The sequence below is a fragment of the Nannospalax galili genome, unplaced genomic scaffold, assembly GCF_000622305.1.
Source record: "Nannospalax galili isolate Female #2095 unplaced genomic scaffold, S.galili_v1.0 scaffold870, whole genome shotgun sequence".
NCBI classification, from domain to species: Eukaryota; Metazoa; Chordata; class Mammalia; order Rodentia; family Spalacidae; genus Nannospalax; species Nannospalax galili.
In genome coordinates this window covers 1,195,236-1,197,036 of record NW_008329130.1, presented here as the reverse complement: position 1 = coordinate 1,197,036, position 1,801 = coordinate 1,195,236, and the positions used below count along the sequence as shown (strand labels likewise).

General features: G+C 49.3%; 1 protein-coding gene across 2 annotated transcripts in view; it reads right to left on the bottom strand.

The window, feature by feature from the left end:
* Positions 1-1,679, bottom strand: part of Dffa (DNA fragmentation factor subunit alpha) — a 12,941-nt gene extending 11,262 nt beyond the window's left edge. For both annotated transcript variants that reach the window (XM_008831727.3, XM_008831737.2), the window contains exon 1: positions 1,435-1,679. In XM_008831727.3, coding sequence (XP_008829949.1) covers positions 1,435-1,570 — 136 coding nt within the window. In that variant the 5' untranslated portion in view covers positions 1,571-1,679. The remainder of the gene's footprint in view (positions 1-1,434) is intronic.
* Between the last annotated feature and the right edge of the window lie 122 nt (positions 1,680-1,801).

Here is a 1,801-nt window from a genome sequence, read left to right as displayed (position 1 = left end):
ATTTTGAAAGAGATGCATCTTAGCTCAGAAAATTGTTATTGAATATGTCAATGCTGTTGTAATGAAATGCTTCTTGTAAGTATGTGGTTATTAAATTAAAAAAAACAAAACAGTCTTTTACTGTTATTCAGTGGTCACCTTAAATTCTTCTACATACCAAATGTCAAAAGAGAAAGGTAAGAAAGAGGCTTTTGCTCTTTGTAGTCTCTCCTTTACAGGATTGAGTCCAAAGGGAAACGGAGATGTCTGTATCTTCTCACCTTTATGACTGCCAGATAGGAGGCTTTCCACTACCTTCTCATCACCCAAAATAGAACTGTCAGCCTCCTATAGGCCCAGCATCACAGAATACAGGCCTCTGCACCAAGGACACACAGCCAATCCACTGAGGTTGATACTAAAACTGAAGTAGCCTTGTGCCGGGGAAAAATGCAAACATTTGTCAAAATCCCTGTTTTGCACTCTACACTCAAATACACACTGTGACTATGTCCCTAGGGCTGGCTCAGGGTAAGAGCTGCAGAACGTCTTTGGATACATAATTTATTGCTATGGGCTAGTATCTGTAAGTCATTTAATAATATCTCATTTGAGAATCTCAGCCATCAGGGCTGGGTGGGGTGACACAGGCCTTTAAACCTAGCACTGGGAAGACGAAGTGGATCTCTGTGAGCTGGAGGCCAACCTGGTCTACTTAGTAGCGAGTTCCAGTTCAGCCAGGGCTACACAGTAAAACCCTGTCTCAAAAAACCAAAAGAAGGGCTGGAGAGATGGCTCAGTGATTAAGAACACTGATTATTCTTGTAGAAGACCCGGGTTCGAATCCCAGCACCCACATAGCAGCTAACAACTGTCTGTAACTCCAGTTCCAGAGGATCCGACCGCCTCTTCTGTCCTCCACGGTCACTGCACGACACGGGTGCACTTACAGTATATGCAGGCAATATACTCATACACATAAAAATAATAAAATATTTAAAAAAACAAAAACAAAAAAAGAGAGTCCCAAGAACCTTTGAAGTACGGCTGGACATATACCCACTTTGCTGATAGGAAAACTAGTAAGAGTCCAAAAATGGTTAAATGCAAAGTCAAGCAGTATGGAGCCAGGCTCAGAACTTGGGACAGCTCACGTTCCTTATCCGGATCCTACAGGGACAGTCACTGGCAGCTCCCTTTTTATGGAGAACCGTGGACCCCCCGCCCCGACCCCGCCGTGGGCTACATGAGGACCCCTCTTCCACCTTGGGGAGCCGGGGTGCTAAGACCGCAGACTCGGTAGGGTCTCGAAGGTGGCAGGCGGCGCATCAGCCTCGCCGGCCTGGATCTGCACTGAGTTTCGGGTCCCTGGACCCTGTCAATGCCGGCACCCACGTGGGCAGGCTGGGCTCCCCGGGTCACCTTCTGGAACCCACCAGTCCCCTCCGAGCCAACCTTTGCTCCTCAGCTCCTCCAGGCAGGAGGCCGCCACTCCGTGCTGGTCCAGGCTGTGGTTGCGGCGCAGGAGACACGGCTTGAGAGGCAACATCTCGCCGGGGTCCTGGAAGCCGGCTCCCCGAGACGCCTCCATCCTCCAGGAAGGGCGATGGAGTCGGGGACACCAGGGAAGGCAGAGTGGCCCTCCACTCCCACGGCCTGCCTGCGAGGAGAAGCAGTTCTGAGCAGCAAGACGCCCCAGGACCAAGGCATTCTGGGAGATGTAGTTCTAGTGGCGAATAATCACGTGCGTCCCAAAGCACGCCGGGAATTGTAGTCTTTGTGTGGTTTTCTTTTCTTTCTTTTTTTTTTTTTTTTTTTTTTT